The following is a 27501-nucleotide window of genomic DNA, read 5'->3' on the forward strand; positions in this document are numbered from 1 at the left end:
AAATTCTTGTTTTTTTCAGTGCTCTGGTTTCTGTTTCTGTTATTTTGTTTTTCAGATAAGATAGTCCCCGAATGTGGGAAATCACCTAATTATTTCACACCATTTTCTGAGTTAGTTACATGAAAAAGCATTTTAACATTTCAGTTTCTATTTTACTATGGTCTACGATAGGATATATTACACTACTATTTATAAAAGCTATGTGGTGTATACATAAACTGACAGATTATACTATGTCAAATGCAGTAATTACAAGTTGTACTATATCAGGATTTTTGTGGTCAATAATACCTTGCAAAACAAATGGTAATGCATAAATGCAAAAGCCAATAACTATATTTGTTATTTATATCAGTCATTTGAGAGTAAAATTTGATATCAGTTTCAATACAGATTAATACAAGAGCACAGAGTGACAGGACAAAAGAATGGCTTCAAACTGGTAGAAGTTTTCTGAGAAGCTCTAATTAGCCAAATGTGCTACTTCTGCCTCAAAAAGGAGCATGATGAAATCTTACAGGACTGGTGAGGGCAAATTGTGGGGTGTTGGTGGCAAGTGGGTTTTTTTCCTTTCTATTCTGTTGAAAAAGGGGGTAGGGCAGCCTAGGACCAAGGAATATTGATGGCAAAGTGCTGATGGGTGACAGCATTCACCTGAGAGCAATGTTCATTCCCCCCTTCCCAGAGGTTCCCTCTTTGTGTGTGTGTGTGTGTGCGTGCGTGACATGATATTAAAAAATAAGTAAAATTGAAACATGGGGTTAGAACTAGAAGATATTAATCATAGAAATTAGAAGGTATTGAATAGTAATAGGCATATAAAATAATGGATATTGCTTAGGGCCACATCCTTATGTTACGTGAGAATATACCGTATCCTGGCCTATGGGAAAGGAAGAGACTACGTGCAGAGCAACAAGGAGAGACCTGATAAGGAGAAGGAATGTATATGGAAAAGAGGATACAGGGTGTAAAGACAACTGAAAAATGGGGCCCCTTATGTTCTGGAAACAGATGGATCCTGGCCCCTGGCTTGGACCGTGGCCAAGGAATCAATGGGCATGTGCAAAGCAGTGGGGTCGGAAAGTCAGCCTGAAGAAGACCATTCTTACTTCATCCCTTTTACGACCCCCAAAGCCTGGGATGACCACCAGAGACAGCTGCGCAGGCACAGAGGACCGACAAGCTGATTAGCATACAGAGCGGAGAGGGAGGGGAGCCAGGAAATGACCCATGGGGAAACTTAATGCATATGTAACACTCCAGGGGATAAAAGAACACGTGTGTAAGCAAGGGGCACGCATGTATTTGGGGAAATGTCCCACATGCGTCCGGCAGAATAAACATACCTACTTTAAAACTCACTCTGTCTCTGAGTTTTAGAGTCTGGCTCCGCGTGTCAAAATGAGGGCAAAAAGTCCTAGCAGGTGGCAGGGCCCCTGTGGGGTTTGGGATACACATTCCCACGTGTGTCCCCAGCTGATGGGAGCGCTGTGGCCACGCCGGCGCAGAGCTGTGTTTGTGCTGCCGGGACAGTTGCTTGGAAAAAGAAGGAAAAAAAAAAAAAAAAAAAAAAAAAAACTAAACAAATCGAAGAGGAAAAACTCACCAGGCAGGCAGCAGCAGGCTCCGGCGTGGCCGAGGTTTCCAAGGCTACTGCAGCCACACTGCCAGCTGGGACACGGCCGCTTTGGGGTCATTTTGTACAGTTGTTCGTGTTTGAGCTGGTAGAGCCACTCGTGGCTCAGGTTTATGTTGGGGGGAAATTGCTGACTGAGGACTTACTTGTTTGGTGCAAGCCTTGCCAACAATGCCAGCTTTCCTAAAGAGCCCGGAGGGCTGTTTCCAGCTGAAATCCGACACCACGACCATCGGGAGCCACAGAGGGGCTGACATCGTCCTGCAGGTGAGGCCGAGGCTGCCGAGCATCCTAAAAGGGGTGGAGGATGGAGGGAAGGGAAGGGGATGTGCTGGAGTCCTCCGTGCAGAGTGTGGAGGTACCAGTTTATGCCGGGATTGACGGCCAGGAAAGGGGCTTGGCAACGCAGGGACGAACCTGGAGCCACCTCCAGCAGCGTTCCCTGCCTGTCCCTTGCCTGCTCCCAGGCTGCAGGGGTTGCAGAGCGTCATGCGGCCCTGGAATTCTCCGCCTCAGACAACAGCTTCATCCTTCAGGACTTCAACTCCCCCCACGGCACCTTTGTCAACAGCTGCCAGGTCCAAAACGCGGCCGTCAGGGTGAGGCCGGGGGACATCCTGAGCTTCGGCACCGCGGGAGCATCCTTTGAGCTGCTGGTGGATGGGGCTGCCCAGGTAGGGGGGATGCCCGGGGAAAGGTGCCCCGGGAGAGGTGCTGTCCTGGTTTTGGGCAAATTTGGGAGAAAACCTCCGGAAGGAGCCCCCAGAAAGCAAACCCCCACGGCCCCTCCCCCACCTGGTTCGGGAAGAATTTCCTCGAAGAGAAGTGGAAAAAAAACCTGTTTCTTTAACAGACAAAGCACTCCCCAGCACAAAAAATGAACACGACCAGATGACAAAAACTTTCACTGCTCTGAAGAGATGACAAATTCAGGAAGTCTCTCCTGGGAGTGGTCGCCCTGTTCTCGGTCTCCGGCGCTGGGGATGGCTGCTGCAGGTCACAAAATGCAGGCTCTCGGTGTCTCTTGGTGTTTCCTAGGTCCCAGTCCAGAGCAGGTTCGAATGGTATTCAGGAAAGGGAAAGAAAACAGTCCAAGGAAAAATTGGACTGCCTAGCTAAACTAACTAATAAGCAAAAGCAAGGGCAAAAGCAAAAAGCAGGAGTGAGAGCAAAGTGCAAGCAAGCCAGCCAGCAAGCCAAGCCTCTCCTAGACACAGACCATGGTGGGGGGAGATGAGCCAGCTGATAACAAGACAAAACAAACCTTCACTTTTTGGAGCCAGTCCCGAAGGCACAGAACATAACATCAAGCATAAGCAGAACACACAACTGGGGATACAAGCACCATAATGTCACCTTAGGACAGGTGCCCAAGGAAGGGTGGATGCTATGGCCCATGGAAGGATGCCCGGGCAAGGGTGGGTGGGGATGTCCAGGGAAAGGTGCCCGGGGAAGGTGGGTGGGTGGGTCCTGCTGCCCAGGGAAGGTTCCAGAAGCAGAAACTCGCTCCCAGCTCGTCTGGGAGATCCTGAGGAAAGGTGCCTAAGGCAGGTGTCAGGAAAATCCACAAACGACAGAGGTTTATGTCCAAAAAGGAGACAGATGAGTCCTTCATCTTCATTCAGATAAATAATATTCCCAATTTATCTCCCAGATGAATTATTCTCCCAATAAAGGGAGACAGTCCACTGGGGCACATGCCCCTGGGGTTTTCTCTCTCTCAGGGTTTCGGAGGGCACAGCCTCCTTCTATCCTAAACTCCCAGCCGCATGTTGCCCTCCTTCTTTCCCCGTTGGCTGAGCTACTGGGAAGGTACAGCCTTACCGATCCACCTACCACATATCCCCGCTTGAACTTACAGTTTTACCCCAAAGTTCAGAAGTTCAGCTTGTGCAGACCCTTGCCTATCTCAGGAGCCGAGCTGTCTGGTCTCTGCAACAAATCCGCTGCCCAAAGTCAGTAGAGACATTAAGACCCATTTCAAAGACTTTAACACCCATACCTGCACCCATCAAATTATTTGTAAAGACATTAGCACACATCGTTCCTGTCACGGGGGAAGAAGAAATGAAAAGCTGGAGCTCCCTCTGCTGAAGAAACTCAGGCAGTTCGGTAGGAAAATGGAAAAGCATGGGACAGAGATGCATTAGCAAAGGGAGACCTGGGAAATGTTCTTTCCCTCTATTTGCATTTTATGTTTCCTCCCAAGACACTTAACAAGAGAGAAGCTGGGTTTCGAATAAAACATAGAGGAACTGATAATCCCCAGTAATATTTTTATCATTTTGGCTCTTGAAGAATCCAAGATGCTGCCTAGGTAAAGCTAGATGGTGCTGGAGCAGTGAGCAGTTGGATTCCCAAGGGCAGGTGAGCACAGGATCGGCTCTGCACAGCGATGCAGAGCCTGTCCATGGGGTGCCTTTTGCTCGCTCTGGGATCTTCCTGTGGAGGGGCAGCTTTGAAGCCTGACCCTGCTGCCTGCAGGGAGGGACCCACCTCGGCTCTGAAGTGTCTGAACGGGGAGGGATCGCTCCTCTGAGTCTGAGAGGAAGGTGCTGTGCAGAGCAGCACACCCGGCTGGGATTCGCACCCTGCCGTGCCCAGACAGGGCCTCTGCCAGGTTGTTGTGCCAGTGGGCAGCAGCGTGAGCAAAAGCAGCAGGGCTGGCATGCCCTGGGAGAAGGGAAGGTGCTGGAGGTGCAGGGAGCCTGCACTGGGGTCTGGGGCTCCGTTAACAGCCGGGGGTTGAAGGACCCACACCCAGGTCCGACCCTGCTGGCAGATGTTTCGTGCAGCCCTTGTCACTGAGACCTCAGTGGCGGCTGGTCCCCACTGGCCTGGAAAGCTCTGCTCATCAGGAGAGCAGCACACCATGTCCTAATTCCCAGTCTGACAGGCCCAGCTGATGGGAACACAATGAGAGGCTTTGGTTTGTCTGGGAGAAACAAATGGGATAGGATCATGTGTGAGCCAGGAGAGCTGTGAAAGGAGTGCTGCTGGATTGTGCAAATGATGTGCAGAATTAGGGCAGTCAGATAGAGAAGGAAAAGCTCAAAAAGCAGAAAACCTCAATAATTTCCTTCTGTTTCAGCAAAGGTCTGGATGCCCTGATTAAAATCTGATCCTTGCATAATGGAAATGGGAAAAAACTAAAATTATACTTCTGCTGACATCTGTGCCTGGGTTTTCCACAGCACGGGGCACATGAATCCAGGGATAAAATATTTCCTAAAATCTTGCAGGTAACTTGGTGTTTTCCCACTGTAGATGTCCTGTCCCCCCTTGAAGCGTCGTGTGGGTTGGAGTGGGCAGCTCCAGGTGGTTGCAGAACCCAAACCCTGGACTCCTGCATCTCCTCTGTGCCTGCCCTCGCTGCAGGGACAGCTTCCTCCTGGCTCCCTGGGCAGTGGGCCCCCCAGAGCCCCCGGCCACGTGCCCCATCTGGTGCTGCCAAGGCGACCTGCGAGTGCCTGGGACAGAAGCACAGCCAGTGCCACCTCTCTGGACACCTCCAGCAGGACCCCTGTGGTGAGGCCAGGTATTCCATGATGCCAAAACCAGCCATTTGTGTCCTGGTGTCCTCACAGAGCCACTTGATTGGAGCAGAAAAGTGACAAGCGTTTAGCAACTGGGTGTGAGTCTTTGTCCCCTGGAGCTGATCAAAATCCACGTGTGCTCCTGGGTGGCATTTGGGTCAGGGAAGAAATGAGCTGTGACATCCCAAGGGGAATGCTGTTGCCCTTGCAGAGGGACATTTCCTCCTGTTTTTCCTGGTGTGGGACCCAGAAGGGCCATGACTTTATCTGCACCACTGACTCCTGTGCCTGTTCCTGACTTCTGTTTGAAGTGGTGTTTTTTCCTCCTTTGAGGTGGCTGCCTTGAGTTAAGGCACTTTAAAATAGATCTGTATCCAATGCACCTCTGGAAATAAAGTATGTGATAGAGCCGGGCAGAGGTGAGGGTTTGGGCTGGAGAATGAGACATCTGCCATGGATGCTGTGGCCTGGTGCACAGAGCTGTGCTTTTCCTGCTGTGGGCTTGGGATTTTTAAGCTGTCATGAGCAACACAAAGTCAGCAGTGAGGTGCCAAAGTGCAGAGTGGAGGCAGCACCGTGCAGTCCCAGTGCTGAACTGGAAAACTGCAACGAGGCTGAAGGGAGGGACACACACCGCCAGGGTAGCACAAACTCCTCTTTTTGGGAACTGCCCAAAGGATCCCCATGCCCTAATGGCAGCAAGCAGAGCTATTCCCATGTGAGAAGACAAAAAGCACAGCTTTCTGAGGGGCTGGCCAGTGCTGGAAAATAAGGGCAGCCTCTCTGCTGTGTCTCTGCTCTTTTTAGGCTGTTTTGGTTCCTAGAGGTGAATTAACTCTCTCTTCTGTACTGTTTTGGTTCCCAGAGGTGAATTAACTCTCTCTTCTGTGCAGACTGTTTGCACTCTAAGTGTCTTTTTTTTGGGTTTCTCTGCTGGTTGTGAAGTGAGCTCATGCCCTCAATAGTGGCCACTGCCTTGGAGTGGTTTTGGGACAAGGGAAAAGGGTGATGCAGGGAGCATTTCTGCTGCCTGCAGCCACTTGTCATGCTGATAATTTGCTTTCTTCCAGTCTCAGCCAGCTTCTCAGGTGATGGTGCAAGCAGTGTGGGGAGAGCCCCTTCCCTGGGGCCTCACAAGGTGGATCTCCTCCTGCGGGAGAAGGTAATGCTGAGGAGGGAGAGAGGACCCTGTCCTGGTCCTTGGCAGAGCAGGTGAATCCTGCCAAATGTCTGTGTCCCAGCAGGGTGTGGGGGCTGCCACCAAAGTGGGGGATGGGGACAGTGGAGGATGGAGGATGTGGGAAGCCAGGGACAGCCATGGTCTCTTGCTGATGGCCATGAGTTGGTAGCCCTGGGCAGGGGGTCTGGAATTTCTGTGGCTGCAGACTGACCAATGGAACCTGAATCTGCCAGCAGGGTGAGAAGCTCCTGGAGAAAGAAATGGGTCACCTTTTTGGTTTGGAAACAGAGTCAAAGGGGAAGGATGTGCTAATAAGAGACCTACAGGAGGAGATCGCAGCCATGGCCAAGAAACTGGCCCAGGCAGCAGTGAGGAACGAGGCTGAGCTGACCCAGAAGCTGCTCGCCTTCAACCGAGAGCTGGGAGCCCAAACAGAGGAGATCAAAGCCCTGAGGGAACAGGTACTGGAGGCTTCCATAGGCACCAAGCAGGGAAAACACCTCTCAGATACGGGTGTGTTTGTGGGGTAACTCCCAGGTTTGGGCAGGAGTGGTTTGTGTGTCTGAAATCAAGGGAGGGAGGTTTCCTTCCTTCCTCCCTCCCTCCCTCCAGCATTAGGATTTCAGCAGGAACAGCCAGAGCACATTCAGGATGGTATTTGAAGATGCTAAAGAGCAGTCCAACCAAACCACAAGTGCCAGATGACCCTCTCTGACGGGACTGTAGCAGTCAGTGAGCATTCTGGTGAGGAGCAAGGTAAATCTGTGTGTTGCAGATCAATGACCTGCAGAAAGGCTCAAAGCAAGTTTTCAGCCATTCCCTCCATGAAAGAGACCTGGAGATCGGGAGGCTGCGGAGAGAAAGTGAGAAGTTGAAGAGGGACAAGGCTTTGACTGCAGGTATTGTATCCCTGGAGCTTTGGGTCAGGGCATGAAGCAGTTTGGGACTGGCTCTGGATAAGGAGCAAGCATTGGCCAAACTGTACAGGCAACAAATTATTCCTGGTGCCTTGTGGGAAGGGACCCTAAAGACCACCTCATTCCACCCCCTGCCATGGGCAGGGACACCTTCCACTATCCCAGGTTGCTCCAATCCATGTCCAAACTGGTCTTGGACACTTCCAGAGAAGGGGCAGCCACAGCTTCTGTGGGCACCCTGTGCCAGACCCTCCCCACCCTCACAGGGAAGAATTTCTTCCCAATATCCCATCTAAATGTCACAGCTGGGTGACCTCTGACCAGAGTTGTTTTCCTCAGGTCTGGTGAGCAACATGCAAAGAGAACTCCTGCAAAAGGAGCAGAAAATCCAGCAGCTCCAGCAAGAGACTGAAAAACTGAATAAGGAAAACCGAGAGAAGGGCAGTCAGCTGGCTGTGGTTTCAGCCAAGGTTGGTAGCACTAATTAGGGGCTCAGTAATTTATGACCCTCTGCTTGACATGGGGATTAGGGTGGGAAAGCAGGTGAGAAGGGTCATGCTTCTCTCTGGTGAGGATGGTAGCAGTTGTATCCCTGGGATATTGTGGTGATGGTCCCATGACCATGTCAGGGTGTGCCATGATGCCCACAGATCAGTGTCTCCTTCCCCAGCTGGATCTCCCTCCTTGCTCTGCATCAGGTACTGTGTGCTATGGACTCCTGTGAGCACAGTAGCTGTTTGTACACACAAAATATTCCTGCCAAAGTCCTCCCGAGGAGCCATGGAAACCCTGTCACTGTGCCGTGGGACTCCCCGTGGCCCAACCTGGATTTGTCCTTAAAGAAAGTGGCTTGTGCAGCAGGTTGTTCCTCTGCATGTGCAGCTCCTCCTCAACTGGCAGAGCTGCACTGGGAGCATGGTAAGGGCAGAGACTGTGTTGGCTGCAGTGTGCCAGGAGATCACAAGGATTGACCAGGAATCCTAGAACTGCTGAGGTTGGAAATGACCTGTAAGATCACTGAGTCCAGCCATTACCACCGCACCACCAAGGCCACCTCTAAACCATGTCCCCAAGTGTCTTTTAAATCCTCACAGGGATGGCAACTCAACCACTGCCCTGAGCAACCTGTACCAGTGTCCCTTCACAGCAGGAGCGATGGTATCACTGCCCTGATGGGTATTTTCCTTGGTTGCCATTCCTTCTAGTGCTCGAGAATTAAAGAAGAAACAAAGCGTGAACTTGGAGAGCAAGAACTCATCTCCTGCAGAAATGTGAGTCAAAAGGCATTTTGGGTAAGCAGTGGCTGCAGGAATGCATCAGAGAGGGAATAATTAACTTGATAATTAAGAGAGTGGTTTGGAACTCAGCTCCTCTCCTCAAAGGCACATAATGGGCATAAGACCTGGGGAAGTGTAAACTCTGTTGGATCTGCAATGCTGGTTTACAGTGTGAAGGGGAGGGCAGGGGAGAGGGGTCCTGGGGGGGGGATGTGATCAGAAATCAGATTGAATTCCACTTGTAATCTGATATAACCACAATAAATGCAGGTTAGAAGAGAATTCCAGGGTAAACAAAGTGAGTTAGATGGGAAGAAAATCTTGCTGATCAGTGGAGGTCATCCAGAGGGGCAATGCCCAGCTGCCCTGGTGAGACCCCCACCCTCCCCGGGCTCTTGCAGCGCATCGAGGAGCTGGAGCGGGACCTGGAGGGGCTGCAGGGTGAGATCCGGAAGCATGACAGTGTCCAAAAGCAACTGGCTGAGAAAGCCAAGGTACTGTTGGCTGCAGGGGACACACAGAGGGCAGGTCCCATCAACCCAGAGGGGTGGGGCAGAGACCAGCAATCCCTGGGAGCGCAGACTGGGTGGGCAGGGCATCCAACCATCCTGAGCTCTGCCATGGACCCTGATGGAGGACGAAAAATAGATGGCAGAGTGCCTTGTGCGGGTGTTGGATGAGGAAGTCAATGATGGACAATATTCCAGGGACAAAACCCAGACAAAAAGTGCCACGAAGGGTCGATGCTGCCACTCCACCCCCTGCCACGGGATTGCCGTCTGTCTCATGGTACTCCAAAGGCACATTTGGACTTGTCTGATGGGAACAGTGGTTGAAATGCCCATGGCATGGTTTTGGATGTCACTCTGAGATGCCAAAGCTGTCGTTGCAGGCAGAGGAGGAGCTGAAGGCAGCGTGGTCCCAGCAGGCAGAGCAGCTGCAGGAGATGGGGCGCAGGGAGCGCCTGCTGCAATCTGAAGTGCAGCGAGCTGGGGAGCAGGTAGGAATGGGAACATCACCACTGGGGCCGTGGGCAGCATAGGGATGCAGCTTCCCGTGGGGAAGATGTACTGTGGAAACAGAAACCCAGAGTCCTGAGCACCAAACCCTGGCACAGGACTTACCTTGTCATCGGGTGAAGTATAAAAGGCTTATCCACAGAATTTGTGTGGGCAGCATGGACAACACAGCAGTTTAATAGCATACAGAAAAGGAGTCTCTAATCTTAGTTATGCTGTCTGAGAGCCACACCAACCTTCCTCAGTGCCTGGGTAATGTTGCTCTGGGCAGGGACAGCCCTTTGCAGATAACATCATGCTAGATATTGACCATCAGTGATCAGCAGAGCAGCTGTCAATGATTGATGGTGTTTGTTTCCATGTGTTGATCCCTGCTGCAGCTGGAGTCCTTCAAGACCCGAGTGATGCAAGTCTGTTCTCCATCAGCAGCTGGCAGCACAGGGAAACCTGTGACAGAGCAGCAGGTGAGTTTAGACACCAGCTCACAGAGGTGTTCAGAGCCTGCAAAGTCCCAAGTGGCTCACAGCAGCTGCTGCAGAATGGCCGTGGTGCCTGCTCCATGTGCAGTAGGGCTGCAGCACCCAGGCTTCTCCAGAGGAGGATTTGTGCTGTGGCTGTCCCAGGTGAATGGCACTGCTCCATTGTTACAGCAAACCAGCCCCTGGCTGGGTAATAATTGGCACAGACTCCATGAATTCAGAGAAGGCTGATCAATAATCTTTATTAAGCAACCCACTGATCTTTTTATACCCTAGCTTGCTACAGGTAGAATTGAATGGTCTTTTAATTAAAACACCATCACCATTGGCTAATTAAGAAACCACCCTTTGGTAAACAAATCTTCATAACACATTCCACATGTTCGCAACAGCAGGTGCAGCAAGTGAAAATAAGAATTGTTTCTCATTCTTTTCTCTGATCTTCTCACAGCCTTTCCCAGAACAATGCCTGGGAAAGTTGTGTTTCTCTCTGTGGCCAGAGAGCTGCTGCCACACTCCATGACGTGAAGGGGACACAGTCCTTTTTGTCTCCCAAAGCTTGGAGGGAGTCTGTGGTCTGCAGCAGGGACAAGCCCAGGAGTCTGACGTGGCTGCCAGTTTGCAGCAAGTCTCAGTTGTTGCCCTCTGAGATGATCCCTGGCCCCTCAGCTGGAAAACAGTATGAGCCTTATCCTCCTCTTTCTTGACCCACTTTTGCCAGGTGATAGAGAAGGTCAGGCAGATCTCTGATGAGAACCAACAAAGCCACGAAAGAGAGAAGAGTCTGCAGAAGGAATTAAGCTCCAGGCTCGCAAAGGAGAGGGAGGTGTATGCAAACATGGAGGTGTTCAAGGACTCCCTGCAGAAGCTCCAGGTCAGCCCTTTAAATACTCAGGACCAAATGGCAGCTGGGAGATAGCAGCACAGGGTGTTTTGTTGGCCTGAGGAAAGGTCAGACTAAAGGTACAACCCTGAAACAAAGCATCATCCCTAAGTGATCATGTTCCCAGGAGTTTGTCACAGTTCTCCATAAAGCCCATCCTGTTCCACCCCCTGCCATGGGCAGAGACACCTTCCACTGGACAAGGTTGCTCCAAGCCCCTTCCAACCTGGCCTGAGACGTTCAGAAATGTTGTGTCATTTGCCAGTCCTTGAAGGCCACTGGCAGTGGAGACTGGCTCGTTCCCCACGGGTTCCATTTGTTCCAGGCTTGCCTGAGGAGGCCCTGCAGCAGTGCCAGCCTGCGAGGGGAGCTGGGGCAGCTGGAGGTGTTGTGCCTGGACCCCTCTGTGTCAGCCATCAGGACAGCAGTGGTGGACATGGCACGTGGTCCCCTGTCCTGGCTGGAGGGTGCAGAGCAGCTCCTGGACAGCGTGGGGATGGACCTGCACAACTCTAGCAAAGGTCTGTGTCCCGCTGGGCATCCCTGGAAATGTGGGATGTCCTGGCAAGCCAGATGTACAGGAGAAAGTCCAGCACTCCCTGGGGTGAAAATCACAGAATCGTGGAAATTTTAAGGCTGGAAAATACCTCCAAGGTCACCAAGTACAACTGTCAAGCCAGCACTGTTCCCAGGTGCCACAGCCTCACACTTTTTTTGAACATTTCCAGGGATGGTGGCCTATTCTAATGCCTGATCATCCTTTTCATTAAGAAATTTTCCTGGATATGCATAATATGGTGTGTGAGCACTCCACACAGTGAGGCTCTGTTGACTTTTGCAGGGCTGTTGGCTGCTCTCGGGAACTTGTTGGAAAAGAGTCAGGAGACGGCACAGAGGAATCAGATGTTGCAGGTACAGAAATATTTATGCTAATAAACTAGGTGGACTTGGACTCTTTCTATGGGTAAATATGATGGCAGTCCCAAGCAAGCCAGTGTGGCACCTGGATTGGGGATGTGCAGTAGCTGAGATCCCTGAGTCTACAGGAAATGTAAGATAAGGGAGACAGAGCCACTGTCAGTGTGTCCATACCCCTAATGCAGCAAGCATGGAGAGGAGATCTCTTTTGTGAATTTTTTGTGAGTGAATGTATACGGGAGGTTTATTTCTTGCCCTGCTGCTGACACACTTCCTTTAATACCTCCATGTCTCCCTGTAGGAGCAATTAGAGAAGCTCCAGGAGCTGCAAGCAGAGCTGCTGCAGGAGCACACAAAGGAGCTGGAAGCAAAACATGAGCAAGACTTACAGATAAAAATCCAGCACATTATCCTGGAAAAGGACAAGGAGAGCAAACAGGTACAGTGACAATGGCTGGTGTTTCAGAAAAGGAATGTTATGCAGGAAAAATGGATGTCTATAAGAGTGATGGATAATGAGAGGAGGAACCTCTAGCTCCAAACGGAATGCAGTGCCAAGGGACTGGATATCCTCCCATATGGATCCAGGTGATGTAAACTCCCAAAAGAATCCATGGTGGAACTGGGAAGCACCTGCAGGTAACATCAGGATGGACAGCTGCCAGTCAGTCACTGGAAGAAAGGGGAAAGCAAGGAGCATCATCATCCATGAGCTTAGGGAAACATTGCATTGCTTCCTCTCAAGCCTTGTCTCCCCCCCTCCCTCCCTCCCCCCCCAGGCTGGGGTCCTGTTGGCTCCTTTTAGGCTGGAGAAGGATATCCCTGTGGAGCAGGGGGGCAGCAGTCCCCCCTCAGACCCAGGAAAGCCCAGGCCATCGCACCAGTGGCTCTGGTGTGGGAAGCAGTGTCAGTCAGGGTGTGAGTGGGTGTTTTGCCATGTGTGTGCTGTGATCGTGGTGGCCTTGTAGGACAGTTTCCAGTCTGCTTTTGTGTCTAGCACCTTGGGAATGGTGGTTTCCTGGTGCTCAGTTTTCTAAGAATTCAGGCAAGGAGCAGCCAAGCAGCTCCTACCCAGTCTCTCAGCTGTGCTTTTCCCCAGGTGCTCCCATCCTCCCTTTCACTGTTACCTCGTGTCCTGCCAAGCTTTTCTCCCATCACCTGCCCCTGCTCTGGAGCAATGACCCTCCCTGCTGCTTTCCTCCTTGGAGCTGAGGTCTTTTTTTCCTGAAGTGAATCTGGTCTGTTGATTCATAGATTCTGGAAAGCGCTGTCACTGAGGAGAAGGACAAATGCAAGAAGTGTGTGGAGGAAGAACAGAAGAAGATCCAAGAGTTGGAAAGCCACGTAAGAAGCATGGCTGAGGTGAGCATGGGAGGTGCAGCAGAACAGCTCACTCTTGGAATGAAGAAAAGGGAAAGTGTAGTTGAGCAGGGGCTCAAAGCAGTGGATGAAGGAATTTCCCTGCCCCCCCCCCCCCCAAATACACAGAGAGCAGCTCTGCAGAGAGAAAGGGGGATTCTTGGCTGACCTAATTACTGCTAATTTCCTCTGGTAGGCAACAGCAAAGAAGGCAGAGGAGCAGGAACTGACAGAGGGAAAACTGAGAGAGGCTTTGCACAAGCTGAAGGAAATCACTGCACAAGAGGTACTTACACTCACCTGTGCAGGTGGAGGATGCAGTGCTGGAGAAGAAGGCCTCCCCCATCCCTGCAACCCTTCCCTTCCCTCCATTCTTGTGACCACCATCCAGGAGACATAATGCTGATGGTGATCCCAAAAGAAACCCCCAGTGCTTCCAACCGTACTCCCATGTCTTGTTTCCCAGGCGGTGTTACAGCAGCAGAACCAACAGCTCAGGGCTGTCCAGGAGGAAAATGAGTTACAGAGGCAGAAACTGCAAGGAGAGGTAGCAGGATATAGGGAGCAAAGCAAGCAGCATTCCCTGACCATCTTGGCTTTAGAGGACAGGCTGCTAGAGGCAACTCAGCAGCAGAAGGTGCTGGAGGAGGAAAAGGCAGCACTTGTGGAAAAAATGGAAGGTAGGTAAGGGTTGTATGGGATGTGCCTGCACCAGGAACCGGCTGGGTTAACAAGAAATGTGTGTGGAGATGGAACGGTGAATTTGCTGCTATAGAAAACATTGGGAAGCTGTTGAATGAAGGTTATTCCACCTGCAGGACAAGCTCTGAGAGGCCCTGCAGAAGCCGTTTTGTTGTTTGGTGGTTTTGGAGAACACTTTTTCATTGTTTGGTGGTTTTGTCAGGGCTTTGCCACTGGAGAAGGGCTCTTTGCCCTCTAAAATGACAAGACTGGTGTGCTTTGGGCTGCTCCAAGACAGAAGCAATCCCAAGCAAGGCTGGATGTCAAGAATTGTGTGGTTGGCCTTGAAACTGGACTCTCAGGGGCATGGGTTTTCCCAAAGAGACATTCCTCAGCCCTCAGAGCTGCCAAATGAAGGAAATTATTTGTGTAGCAGAAGCAACAAGCGTGTAAGTGTTACAAGAAGTAATTGGCCTTTTTTTCTTGTGTCCTGTAGGACTTCAGTGTGATGCCCACAGCTCAGCATCGGGAGCTTGGCTGAAGATTTGTCCTGCCATAGAGTCTCATGTTTGTCTGAGGTGAGCAGCACTCACTGGTGGTGATCAGAGAAGTTGGGGAAGGGCAGGGACCACTTGGGAGAGCCTAAGGAAGTCCAATGCCACTTGTCCCAAGATCTTTTTAGTCTGAGATAGGACTCGAGTCCCTTTGCTAGGCTGAAGTGGTCCTAAGGGCATAGAGCATCAAAGTGATGCCAAATAGCACATGACAATCTGCCATCCCCTCTGGATGGCTCCAGGTAAGACAACTGGTGTGGCCAACCCCACACCACAGGGTGACCCCAGGGGACCAAAAGGCAGGTAAAAACAGAGTTAAATAATAAACTATTAACCGGGAATGCAGCACAGAAAGGTATGCATGGGCTCCCTGCAATGAGGTTTCCCGAGGGCTGTGAGATCTGCACTGATCTTTCCCAGAAAACTGCAGGAGGAGCTGGCAGTGGTGCAGGGCACGCTCCTGGAAAAGAAGGCAGTCATCAGCAGGCTCAGCAGGGAGCTGTCAGAAACCAGAACCAGGATGTCAGACATGAGAGGTGGGTGATGTGCACTGTGTGGCTGCCATCATCCCCATCCTCCTCCAAGCGCACACAGATCACAGGAAATTGGTGTCACCATTCTCAGGCAATGCCTTGTCCTGCTGGGGGCAAAGCAGGCAGTCTGTTCCCTTTGGGAAGGGGAATTTCTCCCCATCCTTGGCTAAGTAATAGCAGTGACAATGAGAGAGCAGAGTAATCAGGGGGAGAGCGGGTAGACAAAATTGAGCTCAGAGTCACACTAGCGAACCTCTTGGAGCTGAAGATGTTCCAAGCCAGTGGACTGGGAAAGCCTTGCCTGGGATTCCTCCATGGGCAGGGCTGTGAACATGAGGACAGAGCCCATGAGGAATGTGTGAAGTCAAAAAATGCAAGTCAGAAAATGCTGGTGACCTGTCCTCCTTCAATCTGAAGGAAAATTGCCACAGCAAGGAATTGCCCTGGCTTGTACCTCCACAAAGATACTGGGATTTAGTAAACCAGGATGTCCTGTTGGCATGGCCCAGGATCTGAGGGCAGCTGTCAAGGGCAGGGCTCTGCAGGGAAGAGCCCCATTGTTGCTTCCATGAGGGTGCACCAGCTGCAGATCCCCAGGACTGGGTGATGAGTCAGCCAGCATCCCACGAGGCTGTTCTGTGCTTAGGGGAGCTGAGTGAAGAGCAGAAGGTGGAGCTGGAGCACAGCCAGAGGCAGCTGAAACACCGGGAGTGGGAAGTGAACCAGCTCAGAGAGAAGCTATCCGAGATGTCCAACCTTGTGGAGGAGAAGGATCGGGCCCTGAAAGCAGCAGCTGAAGAATTAAGGTACACCCTGACATCACCCAAGGCTTCACGGATGCCACTCTGTGTGTCCCCAGCAGCTGATGGTGTTTAGGGTTCTGCCCAGAGAAAAAGGCACGTGTGAGAGTATCAGGATGGAGCTCAGCTCGGAATCCATGACACAGGAACTGAAATGGGGGTTTAGTGGAGCTCATGCCAGTAGATGTGTAATTCAGACACTTGTATCTAAGTGAGTGTTCCCACCCACACCGTGGTAGTCATCAGTGGATGCCCAGGGTGCTGCTCTCCACAAGCTGTTTGGGTCACCTTCATCCATCGTGGGGTCCCACAACATCTTGTCTCTCCACACAGCCAAGCCCAAACGCGCTGCCTGGTGCTGAGGGATGCTTCCCAACAAACACTGGAGAACAAAGAGGATGCTCCCAGGACACCAGTGCAGGTGAGTGGAGCCTCCCAGAGGGTGAGTCCTCATGGAGAGCACCGAGGTGTGGGTTTGCCAAGAGCACCGATGGCACGTGGTGTTTCTCAGCACCACGGTGAGAGCCAAGCCTGGAGCTGCCCCACGCTGGCCCCAGGATGGGATGGCCGGGCACCCTTCCCGAGCCAGGGCTGCCTGTGCTGCCTGTGATCCGGGGAACCACAACCCCCACCAGGCTGCTGCTGGTTAATGAGCTGATGTTTGCACCGCACTTTGGAACCACCAAGTATTGTGTGTGCTAATGGCTGCGTTAATTGCCAATTAGACGGAACAGCGACATGCAAGCATTCCTTCCTTTTCCCAGCTTTCCGAGCTGTGTGTGCTGGCTGTGCAGATAATACAGAACCAGGTCTAGGCTTGTGTGTGCAGAAGTAGGGACAGCTTGTTGCACAGGACAGGAAGAAACGCTCCTCATTCTCCTGTGCCAAATCCCTATTTGATTTTCCCGAGGCTGGAAAAGGGAAGAACTCGCAGGTGGTGGCAGCAGCAGATGGAGGGACTGTGGGAATTGTACATTCTGTACAGCGATGGTGGCAGCCAGCAGCGTGCCGGCGAGGCCGGCTGGCTGCGGGGGCCGGCAGTGACTCACAGCCAGCTGATGAGCGGGCGGGAGGTGCTGCCCGTCCTGCTCCACATTCTGTGATGGGGAGGGGAAGATCCCAGAGCTGGGGGTGCCACTCGGGAGTGGGATGGGCAGAGATGTGGGGTGACAGCAGCCAGACCGGAGCTGGGGGTCTGCAGCCATCATCAGCCCTATGGCCCTAGCCCCGTCACAGATTTTTGGATGTTCGTCATAATGCGGGGATCTGGGTGGGGCTGGGAGAGGCACTGCACATGTAGAGAGTAACGTCCAAGTCTGTGTAGGGACACGGTCTCTGAAGTCCAGCCGTGTTTGTGTGTAGATGGCAAATGCTCTCTGGTGGTGCAAAGGACAAGGGAAAAACGCCAACGTGGCTGTTCAGAGCTGTGCACCAACCCTCTCCTGGCTCTCCAGAGCATTTGCAGGGTTCATATCCTGACCATGGCACAGGAGAGCAGGAAAAAGGTCTCTGACAAGTCTCTTATACCCCCGCAAATCCACAGAGATGCTCCCCAGGCTTTGTTCTTGTGCCAAGTGCCCAGTGTCTGCTGCAGGGCTGTGTTTACACTGAGCTTGTGCTGCACCAGATGCAGACTGGGCAAGAACCTGTCTTCTTTCAGGAGCCACCATCAGACTTGGCTGAGCTCGGTGCGAAATGCCGAGGCCTCAGGCACGAGGAAACGATCCAGCGCCAAAAAGCAGGTTTGGCCGAGCTCCGGGAGAGAGTAAAGATGCTGGAGAAGAGACAGTGCTCAGGTGAGCAGGGCTCTCCTAGAACTATGGAATGGTTTGGGTTGGAAGAGACTTTAAGGACCATCTTGTTCCACCCCCTGCCATGGGACACTGGCCACTATCCCAGGCTGCTCCAAGCCCTGTCCATCCTGGCCTTGGGCACTTCCAGGCATGAAGCAGCCACAGCTTCTCTGGGCAGCCTGTGCCAGGGCCTGACCACCTGTTGGAACCCAGGGCACAGAGAATATTTCTCTGCCTGTCCTGAGAATTCCTGATCCCCAGGAGGATACTGTTTTTAACCTTCGTCCATGGAGAAAGCTTCCAAGACTTTGGGATGAATTGGAACCTATGAGTGTGTGAAATAGATAGTAGTATAGTTCGTCACAAAAAAACGTGAAAAACTTAGAGTTTTGGGATTTTAGTATGGAGGTGGGTAGGAGACAAGATGGAGAATTTTGGGCATTGTCTGATCTCCTTCTTGTTCTTCATCTACTCCATTTTCTGTAGTGTTGGGAGCACAAAGTAATTAGTTAGAAAGAGCCGCAATGCAGATGTTGCATGGACAGACAAATAATTAGTTATTAGAAGAAAGGTAGAACTAAAGTATGTTCTAAGAGTTAATTGGACAAAATAGCTTTAAAAGACCTTGAATCTGTGTGTCTTGTGACTTTTGGTGCCTTCTCTTTGTACACTAAGTCTGAGACACAGACGGCGTGCAGAACTTCTGATAAGAGAAAAATAAATAACAACCTGAAGACCTAAAAACTAAAAGTCCCATCCGTCTCTCATTCCTGGCACAGAACCTTTAGGGGTCTCCCCATCAGGAGGACCCACGAGGGAGGATTCCACACCCACCCTCACAGGGAGGCTGGGAAATCTGGGCAGCCTCAACGTTGTGTGGAGAGTGGAACAATTTGGCATCTGCTTGTTTGCCTCCAGGTGCTGTGAAGAGCAATTCAGAGCCACTGGTGGTCCGGATGAAAGATTTACCAGAGAAAATATTCCAACAAAGAAGTCTTGAGCTGGAACCTGCTTCTGTGTTGGGAGAAAAACTGAAGGCTGGCGAGGTAGAGGGCAGTGTGTGGTTTATAATGCCTGTGACTTTGCTTGGAAAGTACGCCCTGGGAAGAGGAGAAATAGGTTTTCAGAGATGCTCCATAAGAAGTCAAGGTAGGAGCTGCAGCCTGATGGACGGCAGGCAGTGCTCCTGCAGAGGGTGGCAGCTCCATCAGGACCAGCACATTGCCTGGTGCTGTTGGAGTAGCACCAGGGATGCCGTTGGCTGAGCGGGGTGGGAGGCTTGGGACCACAGCAGTAGGTGTGGTCCCAAGCAGGGTGGTTTTCCCATGGGTGACAGGGAGGCACAAGCCACTTGACCAAAATCCAGACCCAAAGTGGGCTCCATGGATCTTTCCCTGTCTGTGCAGGCTCCTGACCATGTTCCTAATGGGAGCTCATTCAGGATCACCAACAGCACAGTGAGCTTGGAAATGGCTGAGGCAACAGACTTGGGTGAGAAGATGGTACGTCAGGGATAGATGTGGTAAATCATGTAGAGCGTGTGTACGTGCCCAGTGTGTTTAGAGTTTAGGAATGTTGAAGATGAACTATACTGTGGTCCAGTTAAAGACATCCCTTTCCATGGCAGGGGGGATTGGTTTGATGACCTTTAAATTTCCCTTCCAATCTAAACTATTCTATGATTCTATGGCTCAGAGCACATTGTGTGTCTGCCAGGACATCCTGGGACCCCAAAACATGCCATGGTGAATCAGAGAGGCTGGGGAGCAATGGAGGGAGCTGCCAGGGAAGGAGTCCACAGGTAGCACAGCTGGTGGGTTGTGCAAGGGGGTTTCTTCCCTCCAAAAATGCAGGGAAACACCCAGCGGGGAAAACAGTCATCTTAGAAAAGGAAGCAGTCCAATCCCAGTAAGCTGTGCAGCTGGGAATGAGATGCAAACCTACTTTCCTTGGGACATTGTCATGTCCTCAGAAAAGCAGACAGAAAGCAGATGGCTGAGCAGCGTGATGGAATGCAGCAGACCTGGTAAATAATGCATTCCCTCTTCTTCCCACAGTACCTTGATGTAATCGGTGCTCTGGGAAGCCTGGTGGAGATGAAGGAGCTGTCAGGAATGCAGCCTCTGCAGCACCTTCCTCAGGAGAGAAGGGCAGAAGTGGGACTGCAGAGACAGAAGGCCCTGGAGCTGTTGTACAAGAAGATCAGGAACCTCCAGGTTCGCCTGGAAAGGAAAGAAGAAGTGCTGAAAGATTATGGGGGAAGTGTGGAGCAGCTCAGGTATGGAAAGTCAGGGTTCTGAACAAGACCTGGTCCTTGGATGCCAAGTGACAGGGAGCTTGGGGCAAGAAGTGACGTGACACTGCTGAGTCCTGTGTCTGTCTGGGACCAGTCTGTGTCTATGGCCACGGTGCAAAAGTCAAATGTCAAGAGGAGTGGGGAAAGGTCCTCCTGGTTTTCTGCACTTGTACCTTCTGCAGCCTCACACAGTTGAGCAGTGTCAGAGCCGGGAAAGCCTTGACAAGTTCCCTTGTCCTGGGTGGCTGGATCCTGGGACAGCAGCAGCTGGGGCAGCAGGACCAAGGAAAGCATGGGAGAGCACAGCTGAGGGTCAGGGGATTGATAAGGGCAAAAGACTGACAGAATCCTCCCCTCCTGTTGTGCACAGGCAGAGCCAAGCTTCCCTGCGAAGGTGCCAGGAGGAGATGTCCAGCCTGGAAGATGAAGCCCACAGGGAGGCAGAAGAGAAGGCTCTGCTGCGAGAGGCTCTGGAGAGGATGCAGCTCCAGCTGGACCAGGAGAAGAGGCTGCGGCAAGCGGCCAAACGGCACAAGGTGAGAAGGCAACACCCAACTCCTGCTCTTTGTACAACAGCCAGCTCCACCTGTTGGGAACCATCCACAGAGTGGTCAGTTGGACCATCCCCAGAGGCTGCAGGTTCCAGGCCCTCAACGCTCTGCCACAGCATCGTGGCAGCATCCCTTGATGAAGTTGGAGGAGGTGCAGACACCTGTAGCAATGAGTTTGCACCATGTACGAGGGCGAGGGAGAAGAGCAGGTCATGCTGAGCTCTCGTGGTCAAGGCTGTGTCTGTTGTCTCTGTTCTGCAGCCTGGAGCCACAAAGACTCTGCTCAGGCAAGCCAAAGGCCAAGGAGTGCATGACAGATGCTGTCAAATCGGGAAGCTCATAGGAGCAGCACCACGGGGACCTTCACTAGGTGGTGGTCTGCAGTAGGAGCAGTCATCAATGTGGACTCTGAGAGGGTGGAGGTGGCATGAGGTGAGGGTGCATTCTGAGGAGCTCCAGTTTGTATCCCATAGCTCCTGGGCACACTGGTGTGACTGTACAGTGTAGGACCTTATTTTCCCACAGTCCATGTCCCATAGAGTGTGGCGGGATTTATGGCAGTGGAAAAGGTGGTGAGGATATATCCAGTGTACACGTGTGTGTATTTGTGTGTGTGAATACAGCCCAGTGGTGTGTGAAGTCAGTTGTGGGGGGTGTGTCCTGTCCTTGCTGAAGTGGCCTCAAGCACAGTGAGCAATCGTGGCTCAAAATATCCCTTGCAACTCCTATGTCCTCTAGTCTCCATCGTGTCACGGGGAAACTGGAACATAAGGCATGATGTAGTACGGAATTCTGGAATTCCTGGAACACCCCAGGAATGCTGGACCTGCCACCTAGAAAGGGGGAAGAAGAGGACCTATGTCAGCCACACCAGTACTGCAGCAGCATGAGGACAAGCTGGGGAGATGAGAGCGATGTTCCGGTGGGGTGGGGTGGGGTGATGGCACAGGCTCACTTACTGATTTTTGTCCTTAGCAAGAGTGAGAGCAGACCCTAGATTTTGGGGAGCAGCAGTGTTTTGGGGAGGGGCTTCCTGCAGGCAGTAGGCAGCTCCAGCACGTCATCCCTGCAGCCAATCTGCCTCAGCACTGCTTGGAGCAGTCCACATGCTGAGTCCTCTTCAGTTGAGGATAATTTGGACGTTAGCAAAGCCCCACTGGGGTTTCTCGGTCTTTATTTTTTAGTAGGATAAAAAGGGTCTGGAAGCAACACAGAGGGCAGCAGGCTGATGCAGGGCTACATCGTCTCTGGGCATGCGAAGCACCCACGTGTGCACAGTGGCCAATCCCTAGTGGGGCTCTGGGCATTGGTGTGGCCTGGTTTTCCTGCTCCCTGTGCTGGGAGAAGCTGGATGCTTCCCTGTCTGTATGCCTCGGTTTACTTTGGGGCAAGGCATGACCTTGTATGCTTGTGTACGTTAAAGGCGCTGCCGTGGGCATCCTCTGCAAGTGTATCTGGAGATGTTGGGCTGCTCCATGACTCTGTATCCTCCCCATGCCACCCTTGGCAAACTGGGTCAGGAATGGACGGAGATGGCAAGAGCACAGGTGGTTGTGAGTGCACCAGACTCCCCATCTCCCCTCCTTCGAGCCTATGGACTCATGGAATCATGGGTTGGTTTGGGTTGAAAGGGACCCTAAAGATGGTGTGGGGGCATCCCACCGGGGTATGGGACCCACTGGTGATGCCGGGCCCTAAGGATCATCCCAGGCCGATCCCGCCGGGGGATGGATGAGCCCTGCCGATGTTGCCGGTGGAGGGGTGCGGGTCTTGAAGGGACGGCGATGGCTGATGCAGGGCGGCGGGGAGGGGCCCGCGCGGACGCAGGCGGGGCGCTCCGCGGGGACGGCGATGTGCTGCCGGGGGCGGGCAGCCGGAGCCCCCCGGGGCGGGCGCGGGAGCCGGGGGGCCGCAGCCCGGCCCCAGGGCGGAGCGGGGCGGAGCGGCGCGGCCATCCGGGCACCGCACCATGGCGGCAGCGGCGGAGGAGCCGGAGGGGCGGCGGGGCCGGGGGCCGCGGCCGGGGCCGGCACCGGGCAGCCCCGCGGGGCGGGCGGTGGGCGAGGGCTCGCCCGGGGGCGGTGGCCGCCGCGTCTTCAGCCCCGCTGGGGAGTTCCGCGAATTTTCCCGGCGGCAGCTCCGCGACATGGAACGGCTCTTCCGACAGTGAGTATGGGGCACCGGGAGAGGGGGATCCCCGGATGGCAGCGCCGGGGCGGACGGGGGACCCCGGGCATCCGGCGCGCAGGACATCCCGGTTCCTGCATCCCCGGTCTCCCGGGCTCTGGCAGGGCAGATGCCTCAGCGTCTCCTGCCCCGTGCTTGCGGGCGGGACTCCCCTATTCCTTGTGAGAGGGACCCCCATGCACCCCAGCCGCTTGCGGGAGGGATCCCCCGGCTCCTTGTCGGCGACTCCCCCGCCCCAGCTCTGTGCAGCAGGGATGCCAAGGCATCTCCAGTTCCTTGCAGAGGGATCCCTCTCCTGCCCCTCTCAGGAGGGATGCCAGGGACACCCCCTCCTCCCAAAACCCCTCCCAGCATTGGTGCCGGGGACAACTTCCCCCAGTTCCTTGCAGGAGGCGTTCCTGTGAGCCCCTAAATTCTCGCAGAAGGAACCTCCTGTCCCCCCATGAGGGGTACCCTGGTGCTGAGGCCAGAGAAAGGGATCTGAAAGAGGGGACCGGGGAACCCCACATTCCCTCTGCCGCATCACCGAGGGATCCCACGTCCCTGCAGCTCCCGGGGCTACAGAGGCCAGGCTGGCGTGTCCTCAGCATCCCTGCCCGAGCTGCGTGCCACCACGCGTGGTGGAGCGTGACTCGGAGCACGAGCTCGGCCCCGGGCCCCTGGGAAGGGGGAGGCTGGCAGCGAGCCTCCAGCCTTGGAAATTTCCAGGGGGAGCCAGAAATCGGGGTGATTCCAACCGTGGTCACCCTGGTATGCGCCGGAGTAGCCAGGGGCAAACAGGACAGGCCGGAGCATCCCCATGGATCCCGCGCTGGGTGCTTTGTGCCGGAGGCGTGGAGACAGCGCGACTCCGGGAAAGTGTGGAGATACAGTACAGGCGAAGGCATGGCTGCGACATTCCAATGCCCCTCAGCCCGTCTGGCACTGGGGGGAGGATCCGCATCGGCGTCCTGGGTGGTCTCGCTCGGACCCGACCGCTCGAAGAACTGGAGGGTTGGAGGCGGTGACCCCGAAACACAAGGCTGGGGGGCTGCGTAGGGTGCAGGCATACCCTGTCAGCATCCCTGGCGGTGCACGGAGCCTCCCTGTTCCCCGTGTCCTCGTGGGGGGCTGTCACCCCTCGCCAGCACATGGCAGCGAGCCAGACGCGCAGGGTGCTGCGAGCCGTGCATTGCAGCTGAAGGGAGCCTGCGGCAGGGACAGCGTGCTCGGGGTCCGCGGGGGGAACAGGGGCCGCTCCCGGTGCCGGAGGCGATGCGTGGCCGTGCCGGGGTGCTCCGGGCACAGATGGCAGGGCGGGTGTCGGCGCCGCGCAGGCGGGAGCGGCGGCCGGAGCAGACGTGTTTGCTCTGACAGCTGCGGCGTCTCGCTGCAGCGAAAGGAGCAGCGCCGGGCTGCGAGCCACTGGGGAGGTTTGGGAGTCTGGGGGGTTTCCCAAGAGAAGGATGCTCTGGAGCAGATCCCTGCCACGCTGTCCTCGCTGCTTCTGCTGTTGTCCTCGGGATGTGACAATCTGGCTGTAGAGGATAAAGTGGTGCGGTGAAGGGTTTTGGCTCTCCACAGGGGAGATGGTACCCTTTGCAGGATGCTGGTATCCCAAAAAGCAGAGGAGGGGATTGAGAGAAAGCAAGTGCCTTGCATCTGGGCAGGTGGCTTGCGTGGGATGAAGTGGCAAAGTCAGGCCAGCTAACTTGCCCCTTGCAGAGAAACTCTGTGAGATGCAGGATGGACAAGGACTTTGGATAAGGGCTTTGGACAAGGGCGTGGAGTGACAGAACAAGGAGGAAAGTCAGGGTTCCAAAGTCTTCCACTAGGAAAGTCTTCCCAAGTGACAGAGGACAGGGTTAGTTTGGATACGGGGAAGAAGTTCATCTCCATGAGAGTAGTGAGGCCCCGGCATAGGTTGTCCAGAAAAGCTGTGGCTGCCCCATCCATGGAAGTGTCCAAAGCCCAGTTGAACAGGGCTTGGGACAATCTGGGATAGTGGAAGGTGTCCCTGCCCATGGCAGGGGGGTGGAATGAGATGGTCTTTAAAGTCTGTTCTAACCCAAACCATTCCATGATTCTGCTATCCTATGCTCCAGAAGGGGTACTAGAGGCAAAAATCATGTGGAATCTGTACCCACAGCCCCTCTTTGAGGGTGATGACGGCAGTAGCCAGGGGTGAGCAGGACCAGGCCCGTTTTGGGGTCCCTGGCAGATCAGGAAAGTGCTGCTGGAGACACAGACAGAGCAGACAGCAGCAGGGGAGGTACAGATGAGTCACGGACCTGCAGCATGGGGTGCTGGGGCTCTGCGTGGCTGCTGCAGTGATAAGATATAAAAAAAAAGCCTTGTCACAACGGGTGCAGTGTGTAGCTGCCCACCTACAACGTGTGGAGCTGTACAAAGCGTGGCTCTGTGCTGGCTCTCCGTGGAGATCCTGCTGTGCCACGCCAGCACGCTGCTGGCACAGCCCACGGTGCGCAGGCAGTGGGCAGGGGAGAGAACAGCAGGGTGGCTGGGGAAGCTGGGGGGGACTGTGGCATGGCCACAAGCAAGAGTCTGAGGAGGGGCATTCCTGACAGGTCTGTAGGTAGCATCAGTGAGCAGAACTCACTGTGACTTGAGGAGCAGTGCCCGGTGGGCTTAGCTCCATGGCTTGTTATCCCATGCTGCAGCCACGGGGAGTGTGTGCTCAGGCTCCTGGCACAGGGAGCTGACAGCAGGCTTGGCAGCATCCCGGCAGGTTCTCCTGCCAAGTGCTGCACAGAAACAGGCACGATCCTGGATAATGCTCTGGGGGGCTGTTAGCGGTTCAGAGGCAGCTCCCTGTGGTCTGGAGAGCTGCCGGCGACCATCAGTGCCCAAGTCCTTGCTGATCCCTCTTGGCTTCCCAGCCAGCGTGAGAGCACACAGTGGTCTGCTGCTGGGGGGTCAGTGTGGGGGGCTGCCTGGGCTCTGCACCTCCTGGTGATGTGTCAGGATTGTGCTGCCATCCTGCAGGTACGATGCAGGGAAAGATGGCTTCATTGACCTGATGGAGCTGAAGCTGATGATGGAGAAGCTGGGGGCTCCACAGACACACCTGGGACTGAAGAACATGATCAAGGAGGTGGATGAAGACCTGGACAGCAAGCTCAGTTTTCGAGAGGTGAGAGGATAGGAGGCTCCACACTGGCAAGGAAATGTCCCCAGCCACTGTTCAGGCTGGTGAGAAGGCGGGCAGTGCCTGTGTTAGCTTTGAGGTCTTCAGGGAGCCAATGCTACCATCTCCCCTTGCAGTTCCTGCTGATTTTCCGGAAGGCAGCAGCGGGTGAGCTGCAGGAGGACAGTGGGCTGCACGCCCTGGCCCGACTCTCTGAGATTGACGTCTCCACAGAGGGGGTGAAAGGTGCCAAGAACTTCTTTGAGGCCAAGGTGAGGCACGGCTCAGGAGGTCCCATTGCAAGATAGCAATGCACCAGGGCAGTTTGGTGCCGGGTAGGCCGGGGTGGGCAGGAGAGCTTGGCAGAGGTCACAGCTGAGCATTTCCATCTGCAGGCACAAGCCATCAATGAAGCCAGCAGGTTCGAGGAGGAGATCAAGGCAGAGCAGGAGGAGAAGAAGAAGCAGGCAGAGGAGCTGAAGCAGAGGAAGGCAGCCTTCAAGGAGCTGCAGTCCACCTTCACACAGTGACAGGGCCAGGCAGGACTGGTCAGCGGTGCCCAGACTGGCAGCGCTGCCTGTGCCACGTGCCAGCCGCACCGGGAGCGATGCCCGAGCCGTGTGCCACCTGGGCTGCCTGCAGGATCCCAGCATGGGCTCAGCGCAGCGCCCACCTCGCTGGCAGATCCCAGTCAGCCCCGGCCCCCCCTCCCCTCTTGCTGTGGTGTCTGTAGGTGTTGTTCGTGCCCCCCACCTCCCCAGCGTGCCCCCCACCCTGAACAGCACCCTGTTCTCTGCCCGCAGCTGCACTGGGGGTTGCTGCTGCTGAGTCCCAGGGGAGCCATGTCCAGAATGTCTGTCCCTGGGACACCTGTGCCCAGACTGTTTTATGTTGTGAGTGCATTGGGAGGTATGCAGAATGGGGGCTTGCGCAGGTGGCCATGGTGGCTGTTTTGGTGGCCATGCTGGCCCAGCGTCTGTTGGTATTGCTATGTCTGACACCAGTGACAAAAGCCATGGCAAGGGCCAGGTGCTGGTAGAGGGGCTCTGTGTGTTTGTGTGTGTGGTGCTGGGGGTGTGTGCCCACCCTGCTGAAATGGAGCCCCTCAGGAGCTGTGTCTCTCTTTATTTTGGTCAAAGACGTACAGAAAGGCAGCTGCTGGCTCATGGGGCTGTATTATGTTTTTTATGTTGTATTCAGCCTGGCAGGATGAGCGTGGTGGCCACAAGTGGTTGCCATTGGTCATTGAGGCTCTCGTGTTTGTGGGTGCCTGTAAAAACCCACATCTGTCCCATGGTGTCCCCCGAGTGGTGGTATAGGGGGTGTGTTATGTTTTTTTTAATTTAATCCCAAATAAATATTATATTTCTTAAGTGCTGTTTGCTGGGGTGCATCTGTGGGATGGGAATGTCTGTGGCAGGTGCTTGGGTGCAGGGAAGGAGTTTGGGGACTGGGGTGTGACCGTGGGCACACAGTTCCCACCAGAGATGGGGGCACTGAAAAGGGATGAGCCGTGCCTCATTGGTATGGGAACTGGCAGGTGCCTGATCCAGGTGTGGGGACGTGGGGCAACCAAAGGCCATCGGCACTGCTGCTGATACCGGCACCAGTCCCACCCTGTGGCACCTGTGCGGTTTTGGCAAGTCTTGACCATATCAAAAGTGAGATAAGGGGACCTGGTGCCTGGGAGGTGCTGGCATGAGTTGGGCAGTGTCCAGGGGGAGTCAGTGCTCAGCACATGGGGGCAGCAGGGCTGCCCATCACCGCACTGA

General features: G+C 54.0%; 2 protein-coding genes across 11 annotated transcripts; both read left to right on the forward strand.

Moving 5' to 3' along the window:
* The first annotated feature begins 1453 nt into the window (after positions 1–1453).
* On the forward strand, positions 1454–13622 carry LOC137461666 (forkhead-associated domain-containing protein 1-like). 8 transcript variants are annotated; one of them, XM_068171339.1, is made up of 18 exons: positions 1455–1906; positions 2107–2313; positions 4907–5177; positions 6246–6337; positions 6589–6816; positions 6974–7009; positions 7131–7254; positions 7612–7742; positions 8478–8543; positions 8951–9043; positions 9442–9549; positions 9949–10032; positions 10769–10921; positions 11256–11451; positions 11772–11842; positions 12150–12287; positions 13103–13210; positions 13404–13622. In XM_068171339.1, the coding sequence occupies exons 1-18, from the start codon at positions 1811–1813 to the stop codon at positions 13605–13607; spliced, it is 2406 nt and encodes an 801-aa protein (XP_068027440.1). In that variant the 5' UTR covers positions 1455–1810; the 3' UTR covers positions 13608–13622. The 8 variants fall into 8 exon arrangements, with proteins under 8 accessions (XP_068027445.1, XP_068027440.1, XP_068027441.1 ...); XM_068171340.1 differs by having other exon boundaries at positions 1456–1906; positions 6592–6816; XM_068171343.1 differs by having other exon boundaries at positions 1456–1906; positions 6646–6816.
* Positions 13623–16942: 3320 nt separating this feature from the next.
* LOC137461673 (EF-hand domain-containing protein D2) lies at positions 16943–27102 on the forward strand. 3 transcript variants are annotated; one of them, XM_068171351.1, is made up of 8 exons: positions 16943–17280; positions 17436–17571; positions 18487–18614; positions 18975–19070; positions 19626–19846; positions 20235–20400; positions 20677–20847; positions 25588–25723. In XM_068171351.1, the coding sequence occupies exons 1-7, from the start codon at positions 17257–17259 to the stop codon at positions 20800–20802; spliced, it is 897 nt and encodes a 298-aa protein (XP_068027452.1). In that variant the 5' UTR covers positions 16943–17256; the 3' UTR covers positions 20803–20847; positions 25588–25723. The 3 variants fall into 3 exon arrangements, with proteins under 3 accessions (XP_068027452.1, XP_068027454.1, XP_068027453.1); XM_068171353.1 differs by lacking the exons at positions 16943–17280; positions 17436–17571; positions 18487–18614; ... (1 more) ...; positions 19626–19846; positions 20235–20400 and adding exons at positions 25867–26001; positions 26125–27102 and having other exon boundaries at positions 20828–20847; positions 25588–25735; XM_068171352.1 differs by lacking the exons at positions 16943–17280; positions 17436–17571; positions 18487–18614; ... (2 more) ...; positions 20235–20400; positions 20677–20847 and adding exons at positions 22368–22581; positions 25867–26001; positions 26125–27102 and having other exon boundaries at positions 25588–25735.
* Positions 27103–27501: the final 399 nt, after the last annotated feature.

This window comes from Anomalospiza imberbis, chromosome 23 (genome assembly GCF_031753505.1).
Source record: "Anomalospiza imberbis isolate Cuckoo-Finch-1a 21T00152 chromosome 23, ASM3175350v1, whole genome shotgun sequence".
NCBI lineage: Eukaryota > Metazoa > Chordata > Aves > Passeriformes > Viduidae > Anomalospiza > Anomalospiza imberbis.

Bases quoted from the DNA above. Each gene is read 5' to 3' on its own strand.
- LOC137461666 (XM_068171339.1), top strand. From the start codon at position 1,811: ATGCCAGCTTTCCTAAAGAGCCCGGAGGGCTGTTTCCAGCTGAAATCC. The intron at 7,255-7,611 runs GTATTGTATCCC...TGTTTTCCTCAG, and splicing joins GGACAAGGCTTTGACTGCAG to GTCTGGTGAGCAACATGCAA. The intron at 12,288-13,102 runs GTACAGTGACAA...GTTGATTCATAG, and splicing joins AGGACAAGGAGAGCAAACAG to ATTCTGGAAAGCGCTGTCAC.
- LOC137461673 (XM_068171351.1), top strand. From the start codon at position 17,257: ATGGCACAGGAGAGCAGGAAAAAG. The intron at 18,615-18,974 runs GTAGAGGGCAGT...CTGTCTGTGCAG, and splicing joins AAAAACTGAAGGCTGGCGAG to GCTCCTGACCATGTTCCTAA. The intron at 20,401-20,676 runs GTGAGAAGGCAA...TCTGTTCTGCAG, and splicing joins AAGCGGCCAAACGGCACAAG to CCTGGAGCCACAAAGACTCT.